This window comes from Ornithorhynchus anatinus, chromosome 11 (assembly GCF_004115215.2).
Source record: "Ornithorhynchus anatinus isolate Pmale09 chromosome 11, mOrnAna1.pri.v4, whole genome shotgun sequence".
Classification (NCBI taxonomy): Eukaryota; Metazoa; Chordata; class Mammalia; order Monotremata; family Ornithorhynchidae; genus Ornithorhynchus; species Ornithorhynchus anatinus.
In genome coordinates, this window is record NC_041738.1 from 25,460,694 (window position 1) to 25,473,938 (window position 13,245).

The following is a 13,245-nucleotide window of genomic DNA, read 5'->3' on the forward strand; positions in this document are numbered from 1 at the left end:
CCTCCAATTCTCTCCTGGACCCCCTCCAACCTGGCTTCCATCCCCTTCTCTCCACAGAAACCACCCTCTCAAAGGTCACCACTGGCCTCCTTCTTGCCAAATCCAATGGTCTCTACTCCATCCTAATCCTCCTCGACCTCTCAGCTCCCTTTGTCACTGTGGACCACACCCTTCTCTGGAGATGTCATCCATTCTTGTCTTCACTGACTCTGTCCTCCCCTGGTTCTCCTCTTTTCTCTCTCACCGTTCATTCTCAGTCTCCTTCGTGGGCTCCTCCTCTCCTAATCAACCCCTAATTGTGTGGGTCCCTCCAGGAGCACCTCTGGGTCCCCTTCTATTCTCCATCTCTACACACTCCCTTGGAGAACTCATTCGCTCTCATGGCTTCAACTACCGTCTCTATGCAGATGATACCCAAATCTACGTCTCCTCGTCTGATCTCTCTCCATCTCTCCAGTCTTGCATCTTCTCCCGTCTTCAAGACATCTCTATTTAGATGTCCTCCTGTCATCTCAAACTTAACATGTCTAAAATAGAGCTCCTTAACTTTCCACCCAAACCCTGACCTTTGCCTGACTTTCCCATCACTGTAGGCGGCACCGCCATCCCTCCCATCTCACGAGCCCATAACCTTGGAGTTATCCTTGACTCTTCTCTCTCATTCAATCCGCCACCAAATCCTGTCGCTCCTACCTTCACCACTAAAATCCGCCCTTACCTCTCCAACCAAACTTCCACCACGATAATACAGTCACTCATCTTATCCCACCTAGATTACTGCATCAGCCTCCTTGCTGACCTCCCAACCTCCCACTTTAGTCCATACTTCACTCTGTCGCTCGGATCATCTTTCTACAAAAACGTTCAGGACATGTCATCCACCCTTCAAAAAATTCCAGTGGTTGCCCATCCACCTCTGTATCAAACAAAAGCTCACATTTGGCTTTAAAGCACTCCAGTACCTTGCACCCTCCTACCTCACCTCACTTCACCTCCTTCTACAGCCCAGCCTGCATACTTCGCTCCTCTAGTGCAAACCTTCTCACTGTGCCCAATCTCCCCTCTCTTGCTGCCGACCCCTGCCCCACTTTCTGCCTCTGGCCTGGAACACCCTCCCTCCTCAAATCCACCAGACAATCACTCTCCCCTGCTTCCGAGCCCTGTTGACGGCACATCTCCTCCAAGAGGCCTTCCCAGACTAAGCCCCACTTTTCCTCATCTCCTACTCTCTTCACCTCCCTGACTTGCTTCCTTTGCTCTTCCCTCTCCAGCCCCACAGCACTTAATGTGTATATCTGCAATTTTATTTATGTGTACTGATGTCTTTCTCCCCTCCTCTAAACTGTGAGCTCATTGGAGGCTGGGAATATCACTGTTTATTGTTGCATTGTACTTTCCCCAGTGCTTAGTACAGTGCTCTGCACACAGTAAGCGCTTAATAAATAGATTTGAATGAATACTAGCAGCCGTTGGAGGCAAGTGTCACTAGAAAGCAGCTCTGGTCTGACTCAAATCCTCCCGATAAACTGCTCCTGCTGCTTACTTCTGGGTTTTCGGATGTCCCGTTGGGTGCCGTTAACTAAAGTTATATTCCCTATAGTTCTTTGAATTACCTTTAGGGACTGTGAATTCTTGGTTCAAAAACGTCTAACCGTCCCGTGACATTCAGTATGTTGTCTGTGATTATGGCTTTTTGGGGGTTTTCTCAGAAGAAATGATCAGAATATAATGTTGTAAACCAAGCTGAAGCTTGTTCAGTTATGCCCCATCTTCGGCCCTTGTGTTCTTAGTTGGAACTTAATGGTGGTGTATTATTTGTAGGGGTCACCATAATGTTCCAGGGAATTTGGTGATGGCTCCTCTTGTAGTTTTGGAGAAGCTGCTTTTTGTTTCTAAGGTGACTGGGCCCCTGTAAAATCTAGGTACAGCTTCCATGAATCTTATTTTATAGGGAATTTTAGTTCCAATCCTGCTTTTAAACAAAGCACCTGAAAAATGCGCTCTGGAGAAAAATTTTAGGAGGACTTTGAAAACTGGGAGACCCGTAGTTGGAGGATTTGAAGGACAAGGAACAGTATAAGTGGTTGATGGGCAGGAACAGGCCCAGTTAGAAGACGATCTTGGGAGGAATGAAGATTAAAGAGTGTATAGTGGTTTGAGAGCTGATATGTAAGATAGTGGAATCTGGATAGAGCCTTGAATCCAAGTTGTAAGTTCTGCTTGATGTGGAGGGAATTACGGCTGGAGTAGCAGTGCAAAACATGTGGCAATATTTGATTTAAGAAGTAGTAAAGTGGCTAAATTTTGGGTCCCCCTCCTGCTGAGAAGTAGCATGACGTAGTGGCTAGAGCATGGGCTTGGGAATCAGAAGGTCAGGGGTTCCAATTCCAGCTCCGCCATTTGTCCGCTGTGTGACCTTGGGCAAGTCACTTCACTTCTCTGTGCCTCAGTTATCTCATCTATAAAATGGAGAGCGAGACTGAGCCCAGTGTGGGTCAGGGACCGTGTCCAATCCAGTTGGCTTGTATCCACCCTAGTGCTTAGTGTGGAGTCAGACATGTAGTAAGCGCTTAACAAATGCCATAATTATTATTGTTATTAGCCTTGTTTGCACACAAAAAGGACAGATAATCTCAATATTTCTCTGTAGGATGTTGATCCAATAAAGTTAGTTTTTAAAGTGGTTGCTTTGTGCCCAGCATTGACCTAGCAACTTGATAGATATAAGATGGTCAGATAAGACATGGTCCCTGTCCCACATGGGGTTTGCAGGCTGAGGGAAGAACATGTATGTAATTTCTATTTTGTAGATGGGGAAATTGAAGGCCAGAGAAGTTAAGTGACTTAACCAAGGTCACACAGCAGGCGAGGGGCAGAGCTGGGATTAGAGCCCAGTTTACCTGATTCCCAGTCCTGTGCACTCTGAAGGGAGAAAGAGAGAATGGAAGGAGGGTTTGCATGTCATCCGAAAACTGGTGAGACTCTATCATTTCAGTTACACTTGGGGTTGAAAAGATACTTAGTAATAATAATCGTGGTGTTTGTTAAGCGCTATGGGCTAGGCACTTTTCCAAGTGCTGGGGTAGATACAAGGTTAATTGGGTGGACACAGTCCCTGTCCCACGTGGAGCTCACAGTCTTAATCCCCATTTGACAGACAAGGAAACTGAGGCACAGAGAAGTTAAATGATTTACTCAAGGTCACACAACAGACAAGTGGCAGAGCCTGCATTAGAACCCATCCTTCTGGTTCCCACACCTATGCTCTTTCCTCTAGGCCATGTTGCTCCGAAGAGGGAACCTGCCATCTGCTTCCTTCCCCTCTAGGCCAAATACCGCAGATATCACAGTCATTGTTATTGTTATCATTATTATCTACTTAGCCTAAATTTGTTTACACAAAGTCCCCTTTAGCTGAATAGGATATAAAAGATAGCACCTTGAAGACTTAGTCCTTATTTACCTCTGTAAGCAAAAAATCTAATTCAAAATCTTTCATTATAGATAGCCATTTACATTCTTGTTTAGTCACGTATTCTTATGTCTTCTATCAGTTTGAAAAATGTATTTATATGTTTTTTTTAATCTTGAGAGCGTATTAAAGCTCCTTACATTTTTCTTGAGGGCAAACTATTCTTTGTTTAATGCTCTTTCGTTTAACACTTTATTTTCAGGGAACCGAACGAAGGGGCTAACCGGCTCATAGCAGAAACCGGTTCTGTAGTAGACGAGTCCCTCTGAAGTAGGCATCGCCAGCCTGTGGCCCTCAATCCATCCCTGGCTCTTCTTGGAGCCAAATGTAGCTTTCGAGCAGGGTCGTGGACTAAAGAGGGGCTCCCCTTGAACACCCCACAAGGCACTGTGCCGCAACGGCAAACAACAGTGCATGGAGCTTCTGGGGTTCACCGGCCCATTACAGAGGGGGGAGTCAGCAACAGGTAGCCAGCCCGGGGTCCTCCACCAGGCAGGGTGGCTCAGTGCCTATCGTCCCCGGCCCCCTGAAGACTCTGGGAGCAGGTGGGGATGGAGCCATGCCCCTTGGACTCCCTACCCATCTTGTGTTATTTGGAACAGGGGGTGGTCCTTGCCCTTTTCTGACCAGGAAAGAAGGTCCTGTCCCTTCTGCGGAAGGAAACACTTCTTACTCTGGACAATCCCGTAGCCTCGGAAGCCCTTCTAAACTTGGAGGGGAGGAAGTAGATCTTCATAATAATAATGGTATTTGTTAAGTACTTATTATCTGCCAAATACTGTTTTAACCACTGGATACATACAAGTTAATCAGGTTGGACACAGTCCCTGTCCCACATTAGGCTCACACTCTTAATCTAGAGAAGCAGCGTGGCTCAGTGGAAAGAACCCGGGCTTGGGAGTCAGAGGTCATGGGTTTGAATCCCCACTCTGCCACTTGTCAGCTGTGTGACTGTGGGCAAGTTACTTAACTTCTCTCTGCCTCAGTTACCTCATCTGTAAAATGGGGATGAAGATTGTGAGCCTTATGTGGGACAACCTGATTACCCTGTATCTACCCCATTGCTTAGGACAGTGCTCTGTACATAGTAAGCGCTTAACAAATACCAACATTATTACTATTATTTTTTCAGATGAGTTAACTGAGACACAGAGAAGTTAAGTGACTTGCCCTAGGTCACACAGCAGTCAAGTGGTAGAGCCGGGATTAGAACCCATGACTTTCTGACTCCCAGGCCCGTGCTCTATCCTACTACACCATGCTGCTTCATTTGGCAACTTGTCCAGAGACGGCGGCTGAGGGCAGGGACAAGGGCAGAAGGAGGATTTAAGAAATTCTCCTGGCAGCTCCTTCTCCTCTTCCCTTTCCCTCCTTCCCTCCTCTTCCTTCCTTTCTCCCCTTTCCCTCCTCCCCTTACTCCTCCCTCATTCCTCCTTCTTTCTCCCTCCTCCCTGCCCCCTTTCTTTCTTCCTCTCCTTCTTTCTCCCTCCTCTCCCACTCTCCTTTTCCCTCTCCTCTTCCCCGCTGGCAGTGACACTTGTGTCTAGGAAACAACTGGGTGATGCAACGACATCATGCCATATCATGTGACACAGTGACATCATGCCATTTGGGAGGCTCACAAATTGTATGATTGGCTCTTTGTACACCGACTGCTCCCAGTTCGTTTGGCTCTTCTACCCAAAAAGACCCCTGCTGTAAAGACTGCATGGTGGGGACATTTTTGGTCCTTGGGCCCTGATAGCTACACTTTTCCAAGTTTGAGTCTAAACTGGCTCGAGATTAGATCTTTGCTGTACAGGGCACATGCGTACTGTTTAGTAGAGCACTTTTTTCTCATGAGGAACTGTTGCATATTAAGTTATTTGATTTCTGGGAAGGAGATTTTCTTCCATATTGGACAAAAAATGAGGCATGATTCGAACTCCCCAAGGCAAGGCATTTTCCTATGTTGCACTCTTTAGAGCAACTAGTCTGCTGTAAAATAAGTTTTAAGCATGTAGGTGAGATAGAAGAAGGGGAAAAGAAGGGGGAGGAGGTGATGAGAGTTTCTTCATTGGGAAATTATTCTTTAATTTGTGCTAAATCACATCACCCGGCATCTATTTTTTTTAATGAAACTAATGCATTATGGATATGGCATACCAGCAGATGAAATATCTGCAAACTAATGTATGCACTTATTCTGTTGGGAGAACATAAATTTTAGAAAGGTACTTTACTGGTGCAGAATGCATTTATAACCCCTAATTCTGCCTGCTGCTGAAACTAGTAATTTGAAGCTGTGGATTTTTCAGCAAGATGTTATTTAGCTGAAGGAACAGATATAGTTGAAACATTTGACTAGAAAGTAGCGAGGGTTTAACCCCTAATTCTTCCTGCTGCTGAAACTAGTAATTTGAAGCTGTGGATTTTTCAACAAGATGTTATTTAGCTGAAGGAACAGATATAGTTGAAACATTTGACTAAAAAGTAGCGAGGGTTTATTCTTCAGTTTCTAGGATCTCAGAGACTTCTGGATCATATTTAGAATACCTTATTTTTATTGTTGATAGTGATTTGATACATTCTCAAACCCAGTTAGTGATTGTATTTTAATGATAAAACTTTGTGTTAAGGTTTTTCTACGAGAATATTTGGAGGAGTTGGGATGAAGAGGAAGAGGATGAATATGACTATTTTGTTAGATGCGTCGAACCTCGACTGAGACTGTAAGTGCCTCATTTCTATTCTTGTAGAGATGGTTTATCCCCTGTGCCTCCTTGTTGGAAGAACGTTTGTAGCATAACTTTATATGAAATAATGGACATTTTTATACAGGTGACGTGAAATTGAATATTCTGCTTAAAAGCCATATGCTGCCAAACAGCTGTTATATTTCTTACAGAAATTGCTATCAGAAAGACGCAAAATGAACATGAAACTTAATGGACTGCTCCATATTTTCTTGTAGCTTCTTTGGAAATATGGTTTTGAGCCATCCTCTAGATGGTGCTCTAAAACCAGATATCTTGCTTCAATTTCAAGAGCTGTTATTTAACAAGGGATAAATAAAAAAGAACAAAACTAGGATTTTGGAGCTTAAGAAAACAGAAACTGGGAGATATTTAAAAGCTGGGTGGTTGTTTGGTGGCATGAGATGCACATGGTATCAATTTTCATAGACCCTAACGTGTATCGGATGTGTCTTATTCCATTATTTGGAATGTTTAAAAAGTTTTGCGACTTAGTGCATAGAGCACGGGCCTCGAAGTCAGAAGGACCTGAGTTCTAATCCTGACTCTGCCACTTGTCTGCTGAGGCAGATCACTTCACTGCACTGTGCCTCAGTTTCCTCATCTGTAAAATGGAGACTAAGACTGTGAACCCCATGTGGGACATGAACCGTGTCCAACCTTATTAACTCGAATCTTCCCCAGCACTTAATACAGTGCCTGGCACATAGTAAGTGCTTAACAAATATCACGAAAAAAATATGTGGATAAGAGAGAGGGAAGACTTAGTACTGTTCTTCTAAGGTTAGAACACTGTAACATTTAGCATTGCATTTTCTAAATCAGTTGTGATTCCTTTCCAGCTTTTCAACTGTCTTCCCTTGGTGTATGTAAAATGTCAGAATTATAGTCAGTCTGAAAACTCTTCAGGTTTAATAAGAGTCCTCTGGAATGATGATGTTTGGCTTAGACTGAGGGGAAATGTAATGACACTTCAGTACCTTTGATGCCATGCGCACCTGGGACATTTGATCTTGGAAAAGAGTAGCCACATTTACCAACTTTGAATGAGAGCTAACAACAAAAAAAAATTTCCATACATGCCTCTATAAAGCACCAGCAGATGGTAAGGCAGAAGGGAGGAATTGTTTTCTGTCAGACAGGAGAAACTTCGCTACTGATGAAGGAACTGGAATGGCAGCAAATGCCGACAGACACTTTAAGGAAGTCTCTGAAGGGCTCAGATGGGAGTGGAACTCTCATTAGGGAAAACTCAAAGGGAACCAAAGTACACCATCTTTATTTTGCAGTGTATAGTAAATATTTTTCCTTGTTAATTCACAACATCATTCTTCAAAGCTTGCGTCTCTTGAAAAGCACAGATGTTTTGTTCTTTTGCTCCTCCAATTTCTGAAGTAACAGATACAAGCGATAGGGATATACTATCTAATTTGGATGCCTGAGATGTTAATGTTTACTCAAAAGTTGACTTTTAATTCTTCACATTTTGATAATCTTTGGAACAATCAGTTTTTATCACTGCCGTTGGCGAAGTATACTTGGGCCTAACTTTAAATTCTGATGAATCAGTCCAAAAACTTTTTTTTTTGCTTTGGGAGTTTCATATCATCTATTGATTTGATCATTTTTCATTAATTTGAACAACAATATTTGAAACTGTGAGATTTTTAGTATCATTGAAATTTTCACCAAAATTCAGTATGTATCTGGGTTTAGATAGTTTGGTTTAGATCAGTGGTTTTCAATAAGCAAACCACTCAGGCTTTGCAAACCAACTCTTACCACCAGAGGCTCTCAGACCCAAAGGAGTCTGAGACCGTTGTTAGATTCGGAACAGAAAATTTAAAAAAAACACAACACTTTTGGGAATAAAGCAAACTTGAACGTTAAACAACCCTTTTGGTATAAATAAACTTTTATTTAAAACAAACAAATAAGCAGATTGCCCTCATTGTTCATTCATCCATTAAATTGTATTTATGGAGCTCTTACTGTGTGCAGAGCACTGTACTAAGTGCTTGGGAAAGTACAGTACAACAATAAACAGACACTTTCCCTGCCTACAATGAGTTTACAGTCCCTTAATAAGTCAATACGTAGAAGAGAAGCAGTGTGGCCTAATGAATAGAGCACGGGCTGGGGAGTCAGAAGAAATTGGGGTCTAATCCCATTTCCTCCACTTGTCTCCTGAGTGGCCTTGGGCAAGTCACTAAACTTCTCTGTGCCTCGGTCACCTTATCTGTAAAACGGGGATTGGGATTGAGACTGAGCCCCATGTGAGACATGGACTGTGTCCAATCTGATTAACTTGCCTCTATCCCAGAACTTAGTACTGAGCCTGGCACCTAGCACTTAAAATAAAAAATAGTACTTGTTAAATAAAAAAACAGAGAGTAGTTCTACCTAAGGACATGTAGAAACTAATGTTCTGGGATGTATTGCTTGTATTAGGACTTCTAGTTTAAAAGCACTGCTCATATTCTTGATTATTTTTAGAGCACGACTAACTTTAAAAATTACCCACATATATTATTTAGCCAGCGAAGCACAGACTTCTATTTCATGAGTGTTAATCTAAAGACAAAACATTGTGAAATTTTGTTTGGTAGTATTTCTGGCTAGGGATATCATATACTTCTATTTTAAAGCCTTATACATTAGTTTTAAATCTAATGTGTGTGGGCAATATTTGCCTTGTGATGTCCAAAATTAGACAAGCTATTCTAGATCGCTTTTTGAAACAACAGCGGTCCCAAAAGAGCGACATCATTTATCGTTGGGGCCTTGGCCAGAGAGGGAATTGATTCCATGCCCTGAGTGAAACTAGATTTCCTGATACGATCAGGAGAGGTTGCCGCTGCTCAAAAGACGCAGGGCTCTGCTGACTGCCACCCAACCAAGGGCTTTTATTCCTCACTGAATGATCCTCTGAAGGCGACTGGCATTTCCCCCACTAATCCCAGGCAAGGAGGGTCTTTTGAATGTACCGTTCGCTATCGAGGATCTTCTACTAAGTGCTAAGATGCACCGGCTGCTAAAGTCACAATGTATCTTCAGGCCACGGCACTGACCTGATTGCTGTCACATAGACTGCTGCAGGAAAAGAACTCCAAGACCTCTATTCCATTTTCAAATACCTTTCAGAAGTATTTGACACCATTAAGCAGCTCAGGACTCTGGAGATTAGTTTAGAAAATTTGGGGCCCGGGAGACATTCATCAGAATTTTGAGATCGTTCCTCAGCCCGTGGCTTGTCTTTTTAGATTTGGAGATTGCCAGTAGGGTAAAGCAGTGCTACGTAGTAGTATCGTTCCCTTTATTCTATGCAGCCATTCTGGAGGTTTTTAAATTTTTATTAAGCTCCCCGGATGGTGGCGTAGAATCGGTTTCAGATCCTCATGGAAGGAAATTGGATGGTGAACCGGAGAGTCAGCCTGATGCTCCGGTTGGCCGTGACTGAAGAAAACCAAAGTGAAGCGCCTCCCAGTACCGCGAAAACCCTACACACCAAAGTTCTTCACTGACAATATGGACCTTAATCCGGCCGGGACCTTTTAAGCACACCGAGCCACAATGCGAGGATCGACAGGGGTAGAATATTTAATCAGGATGGCTAGCATGACCTCTGGGTGGCTGTCAGCCGAGCAGCAACATGGAATCAGATTTCAGACCAGACCGCACATCTGTAGAGCTATGGTGTTATCATCCCTTCTCTGCAGTTGGCAGATCTAGACCCACTTCATACTCCTCCTCCAACTTCTTGACCAGGTTCATGGGCATCACTGATAAGGCTGTTCTCAACATCAAGCGGAAAGATCAAAAATGAGTCCCGGAACCACAGTCATTCTACCACTGTTGAAGCCATATTCACCTCCACACAGCTTTCTGGGTTGGGTATATGAGGAAAGGGTGGCAGGCAGATTCCCAAATAAATGCAGTGTGGAGCACCGAAAGGAGGGAACCGAAAGCAAGGGAAACAGAAGAAATGCTTTAAGGTGGCATTAAGACTGAGCCTAGGCCACGTGGCATCATGGGAATGCTAAAAGGAGTGTTTCTCTTCAAGCAGCATCTTTGAGGGTTTTGTGAGACAGAGCAGACACTTTAACTGTGCCATGGAATGACAAAGCTATAGTCTTTGTGCATACATGTTGCAGTTGGGACCGTCAGCTTTTCATTTATCTCCATAGATGAACTTCAGTGTCAGTGGTGTCTCTGTGAATTTGAAGCCTAATCCTTCAACAATAAGTCTTTCCCCACTGTAACGGAGAAGAGGCCTGCTGTGAGGGCCAGTCTTTCTCAACCTTCCCTGTGCCTACCATGCCTCAGACTGTGACGAAGCTGGTGTCGGAATATGCTTCTGAATCACCAGGAGACGGCCAACTCATCACATCTGAGCATCATCGAGGGTCCTTGAGAGAGAGTCATCCAGGAGCTTATGCAAGTGGATGATGGGTTGAATGCATAGGTGATTATAAACTGCTTTGCAGAGCCACTAAGGCTCTAGGGAAGAAAAATAAGCCCAAAGAAGATGGAGTTTATAATAATAATAATATATGGTATTTGTTACGCGCTTACTATGCGCCAGGCGCTGTACAAAGCCTGGGGGTAGATACAAGCTAATTGGGTAGGACACAGTCCCTGTCTCACTTAGGGCTCACAGTCTTAATCCCCATTTTACAGATGAAGTAACTGAGGCACAAAGAAGTGAAGTGACTTCCCCAAGGTCACATAGCAGACAAGTGGTGGAGCCAACATTAGAACCCAGGTCCTTCTGACTCCCAGACCTGTGCTCTATCCCCTAGGCCACGCTGCTTCTGAATTTATGTGCTAGTTTGCCTCAGAAGTCCATTTACCCACCCGGATTTTCATTGGCCATCCCGGATGTGAAAATAGCAGGTAAATGGTGGAGCGGGGATTAGAACGTAGGTCCTGTGACTCCCAGGCCCATGCCCTTGCCACTGGGCCATGCTGTTTGTGCATAGGGAAAACCTGTGTTATGGCAGAACTGAGTATATTCCTTCTTCCTGAAAAGGCTTCTTTTTGCTTTCACACAAAGTATACAACTCTCCCATTTGATGCATATTTAGGTCCTTCGACCCTGTACTGGGATTTTGTGATTTTTTTTTTTTATGCAGGTTTAAGGCGGATTTTATACTCTGCTGCTTCAGTTTGGTGGTCTGAGGAATTGTCTTTTGGCTCTTAAGCATTCAGCTTTATTCTGGCAACACTAGCTTTTTAATGTAGCTTTGGGCCAAATGGGGTTTGTGCTTCAACTATACTTTTATGTATGTACATAACTAAGAAAATATGTCCTAGAAAACTGCATAAATATAAAGTGGTTCTAAAGGAATGGCCAGCAATTAACTCTTATTTTTTGACTAAAATTTTTCTTAACTTCAGCAGGAAATTTCACTGCTTTTCTCATCTGAGTCTTAGAGGGCCATGTTTTCCAAATTCTGAATTTCTCATAAAAGTGTTTGATGCTTCCAGGGATACTGTGGCTAAATTATAAAGAATGAATCTACAAACTCTTAATAGCTTAGATGGTAACCGCAAACTAGTCTACAAAAACAGAAAACCTGGGCTTTGTCTCTTTTATCTAACTCCTTCTTCCTCCCTCCCTCCCTCTCTCTTCCATAGCAGTAATGGTATGTCATAGCACGTAACAAATACCATATATAAGTAATGGTACTAATGGCTTACTGTGTGTAGAACACTGTACTGAGCAGAGGAGAGAATCCACAGTTAGGAATTGGGCATGGGCCCTTGTCCCTCAGGGGGCTAATAATATAAAAATCTTCTCACCTCCTACTGTTCCAATGCTTCGTTGTTCCTAACTTTTAAGATCTGATGCAAAAGAGAGAAATTTGGCTTTTTTAAGTAAAGGAATATTAGGAATAATTTGTAGGATGAATGAATTATGGAGCCCCTATTATAATTTTGAGTGTACAGCCCTACCCTTATAAACAAATTAGTATTACTATGGTATTTGTTGTTATTGTGGTATTTAAGCGCTTACTCTGTTCTGAGCACTGAGGTGGATACAAATTAATTACATCAGACCCGGCCTCTGTCTCACATGGGGCTCACATTCTAAGTAGGAGGGAGGTCAGGTATTTAATCCCGATTTTACAGATGAGGAAACCGATACGCAGAGAGGTGAAATGACATGCCCAAGGTCACGCAGCAGGTCTTTCTAAATTAGGATCTAAGATTATAATGGGGCAGATATGCTTAGTACTAGAGGGGTAGGCTAGATTTATAGAGGCCTCTTCCAGAGCTACAATTCTATAACTGGGATTTTTAAAGATTTGCTTTTTTTAAAAAAATTTTGAAAATATTTTGGGTACCTTATTTTGCTGACATACTTAGCCCTTGTGATTGGTGCCTTTTTTTTCTCTGAAATGAGAATGGGGTGAAGAGGAAAGTTTATTTTTAAATATCACAATTTTTTTCTTTAATAATTCAGTGGGCCCTCTGCAGAATGTGGGATAGACTTGGTTTCTGCTTATGTTCTTAGATGGCACAAACATCTGAGCCAAAACTGAATAACCAAAAAACTTTTATCCTGGGGGGATTTAACAGTGATGAACATATTCTTTAATCCTCAACCAAAATGTAATTATAATAATTAGAAATGAGTAGCATGTTGTTGAGGTCTGAAATTGAAAACAACTCTCATAATGTGTCTTTCAGGACTGGGTGGGCCAGTTTTTCACTGTACCTTTAAGTGACTGAAAAGTATTTAACGTCAATTCTGCGTTTCGACTTGCAGGCATTATGACATTCTTGAAGATCGGGTTCCCTCAGGACTCATTGTGGACTACCGTAATCTTCTATCTCAGTGTGAGGAAGTCTATAGGAAGTTTCTAAATCTGAGAAGCAGTTTGGGCAGCGATTCTGACTCTGAGCTGGAAAACGTCTCCATGGTAGAAGGATTGAGGTTATATTCTGAGATCGAACAGCTGAAGCAAAAGCTAAAACTAATTGAGAACCCCTTGCTGAGGTATCATGGGTCTTTGTTGTTCTTAGCCAGAC

General features: G+C 42.9%; 1 protein-coding gene across 1 annotated transcript in view; it reads left to right on the forward strand.

The window, feature by feature from the left end:
• SHCBP1 (SHC binding and spindle associated 1) overlaps nucleotides 1-13,245 on the forward strand; it is a 36,644-nt gene that overhangs the window by 11,144 nt on the left and 12,255 nt on the right. The window contains exons 5-6 of the mRNA XM_029074423.2: nucleotides 6,091-6,183; nucleotides 12,983-13,213. Of these exons, the coding sequence (XP_028930256.1) occupies nucleotides 6,091-6,183; nucleotides 12,983-13,213 (324 nt within the window). The remainder of the gene's footprint in view (nucleotides 1-6,090; nucleotides 6,184-12,982; nucleotides 13,214-13,245) is intronic.